The sequence below is a fragment of the Rhizophagus irregularis genome, chromosome 7, assembly GCF_026210795.1.
Source record: "Rhizophagus irregularis chromosome 7, complete sequence".
In the NCBI taxonomy this organism is placed as follows: domain Eukaryota; kingdom Fungi; phylum Glomeromycota; class Glomeromycetes; order Glomerales; family Glomeraceae; genus Rhizophagus; species Rhizophagus irregularis.
The window spans coordinates 4,917,578-4,921,201 of NC_089435.1; the positions used below are offsets into that span (position 1 = coordinate 4,917,578).

At 26.1% G+C, this 3,624-nt stretch overlaps 1 protein-coding gene across 1 annotated transcript; it reads right to left on the bottom strand.

The window, feature by feature from the left end:
- Window positions 1-1,118: 1,118 nt before the first annotated feature.
- On the bottom strand, window positions 1,119-3,151 carry OCT59_027812 (uncharacterized protein; the record flags this gene model as incomplete). The annotated part of the gene is made up of 6 exons (XM_025329916.2): window positions 1,119-2,035; window positions 2,123-2,311; window positions 2,399-2,450; window positions 2,523-2,564; window positions 2,634-2,713; window positions 2,779-3,151. 6 exons carry the CDS (start codon window positions 3,149-3,151, stop codon window positions 1,119-1,121), a joined length of 1,653 nt encoding a protein of 550 aa, XP_025188728.2.
- Between the last annotated feature and the right edge of the window lie 473 nt (window positions 3,152-3,624).

Below are 3,624 nucleotides of genomic sequence, written 5' to 3' on the forward strand. Positions count from 1 at the left end.
AGTCCTGACTTCTAACTATTGAGGTAGGTCTGTAGGTCTTCCTTTTATTTTTATTTTTTTTTATTTTTATTACTTTTTTACTGTTTTTTAAAGCAATATTAATGTTTCCTTTTCTTTTCCTATTGTTACAGCAGCAGTTCTTTCTTATCTTGGTTCTTTCTTATTATTATAGTTTCTTTATTATTGCTAAGATTTTTCCTTATCTTATATTTCCTTTTTATTTCTTGTTATGGACTTAAGCTGACTTGAGTTTTACCTAAAGAAAAAAAGAGAAAAGAAATGTTAGTGAATGTTAGTGATGTTCCTACAATAAAAAAAAATATATAACCCGAACTCTTTAACTTGCCATTTTCAAATTTCAAGTCAGGAGTACAATTCTAAAGAAAAATAATAAAAAAAATGTTTAATGTAAATGATTGAACGAATATTTTATTAACATAAATAAACATAATTTTTTTTTTATATAAAATAAAATTTCATCAAGGTACGATCACTGTAGTAAAATTATTTTTATAAGTATCGATTCGTTAGTAGCGACTCTTTACTAGTAGTGGGATTCGGATTATTATAGCCATTTTTCTAAATTCGAAAAATCCATTTTATTAACCAGTAGGTAAGTAACTATTTCCAAGTATTTAAACAGTATATATTATTTATTTCGGATTTATAATTAATGATTTTTGCAAGTTTTCTATTGCTTCACCATCGTTACTTTGCCAATAAGATATTTCTCTACAAATTAAATAGTTATAGAACCACTTTCATGATTCATTTTCATGAAAAAATTTTTTTTTCATATTATGTATTTAATTTGGTATTATTTGTTAGTTTCAGTTGACACCAAATAGTGGTGGAAAATAATTAAAATTTATTAGAAACATAGTCTTATATACTAACGTACTATATAACGTTAAAATTAGGAACCATTAATTTGGCCTAAGTTATAATAAAAATTTTCAATAAAAAAAGTTCTTTTTTATATGAAATAATTTAAAAAAGAATGGAGTGAATTTTTTTTTTTTGGTAGAGGCGAGATAAAGCATAAGTACTGTGTTATTACTACATAATAATCGAAGACCTTATATATATAGAACTTTTTTTCATTTTTATCATGTAATTTAATCTTGGTTTGTATTGTTTCTTGTGATGTTAAGATTATCCTCTCTAACAGCTTGAAGAAGTTCATTTTTCAAATTTTGGCCAATTTCATTTTTAACAGCTTGAAGGAGTTCATTTTTCAAATTTTGACCAATTTCATTTTTAACAGCTTGAAGAATTTCATCTTTAAAAATTTGTGATGATATCCTATTATTATTAGGTGTTGAAATTACTTCTTGCCCATACTTATAATTATTAGTATTAACTACTGCTGGAGCTGGAATTGTTGGTTCGTGATCGCTAGTATTTTCATTTTGGAGCGTTTGCATAATTTCTTGCCCATGATGATCATTAACTGGAATTATTATTGGTTCATGGTTGGTTGTATTTTCATTTTCGGGTGTTAGAATAATTTCTTGCTTATGATAGTTATTCTTATTAATTATTGGAGGTGGAATTATTATTGGTTCATAATTGGACGTACTTTCATTTCTAGGTATTTGATCAATTTGAATAGTTTCTTGCTCATTATTATTGATATCTTGTTCATAATTATGAATATCCCTTATGATAGGAAGCTCCTTTTCTTCTTGACTGTAATCATTATTATTATCATTTTCATGAATAGTTTTTTGTTTATTTTTATTCCATTTATATATCAAGAAACTTCCAACTGATAATAAAATACCACTCAATAAAGATCCCACAACTATACCAGCTGTATTGCCTGAATTATTTGGTGGTAATGAAGAAGGTGAAGGCGAAGGTGAAGGCGAAGGTGGTGGTAATGGTGGCAATGTTGATGGTGGTGGTGATGGTGGTAGTGTTGGTGGTGGTGGCATTTTTGGATCAAATATTGTTGTCCATATATATTCTTCATTATTACTAATATCAAGCAATAATATATCACTTTCAACTGTTTTATCATAACCATATCCTATTAATAAATCAAAATTTTTTTTGTTTTGTTAAAATAATTATCAATCAAATTAAATAGAAGAGTATCATAAAATATTATTTTTACCAAATGATACAACCATATATTTTCCAATTACATTTGCTTTATGAAGAGCTCTAGGATTTGGGATTTTTCCAGAAATTTTTGGAATGTACCAATTATAATTAGCTAAATCTAATACGTAAAGTGTAGTATCTAAATATCCAGTATTTGTAAAAATTCCTCCAAAAATTATGATTCTTTTACCATCTAAACCTGTTGAAAATATAATGAAAATTTACCATTACTGACTAATATTAATCTTCTAATAATAATCATAGCATACTCATTTTGATTACATACCAAGAATAGCGGAAAAATCAGCTCTATTAGAAGGGATTTTTCCTGATGTTACCTAAATTTAATAATTGAAATTAATTCACAACTGAATATAAAAATTTTCATCATAATAATTTGTATAACTTACTTTTGTATCCCAATTGTCATTAATCAAATCATATATATAAATCTACAAATAATTTATCATAATTAATTAGATTTATTTTTTAAAAAAAATTTATATATTTACAAAATATACCTCGCTTAATGTTAAAGTAGTTCCTTTGGCAATATTCAAAGTATTAGTATCAAAAGTAGTAGCAACATCATTATCACCACCTAAACAATAAGCGTTCATTAATAAAATAACAAATATATTTAAATAAATATAATATGTCGCTTACCTATGTAAATAATCTTATTGTTAGGTAATAAAACGGCACCATAATTCATTCTTGGAGTTGGGGCGTTAATTATACTTCCTTTACTCCAATTAAGATTTATTGTATCTAAAATAAGCATTTCATTTACATAATCAGTATTTGTTTCCCCACTCCATAAATACATCCTTCCGTCATTATTAATAATGCCTGTTAAACTCCGTTTTCTAATTGTATTAACTCCAGCTATTTTTGGAACACTCCATACAATTCTTTGTGAATCAAATGTATAAACCAATGCCATTGTTTGATCTGTACTAGCTCCTCCGTATAAAAATAGAGTATCATTATTTGGACCACCTTTAACTGACGCAGCAGAAGAATGAGGTGGAACCATATTAATATTTGATAAATCTTGCCATGATAATTCTTGAGTATTAAATGGTACAGAAACATCAAGGTAAAAAAATTCATTTATGCGTTTTATGTTTAAATCATATCCACCCAAAATATATAATTTATTATCAATGAGTGTAGCAGTATGACGATTATATACACTTGGCTTAAAGGGCGTCATTTGACAATTTACTCTAACAAATATTTGTATTAGTATCCATAATATGAAGTAAACTGAAGAATTTCTTGACATGATCGTAATTTACTTAATAATTGAAATGAATAATATTTAAGGAAAAAAATATTTATTCACTTTTTTAAAAAAGAATTTTACGGTATTTAAATGTTTAACGTTACACTTAGCATTATAACATGGTTGCATAGAACGGCGGAATCATAATATTCAAGTATTTATTTTTTCACAATAATATAATTAATGCACACCCACATACTCTATGCAAATTTATTAGCACA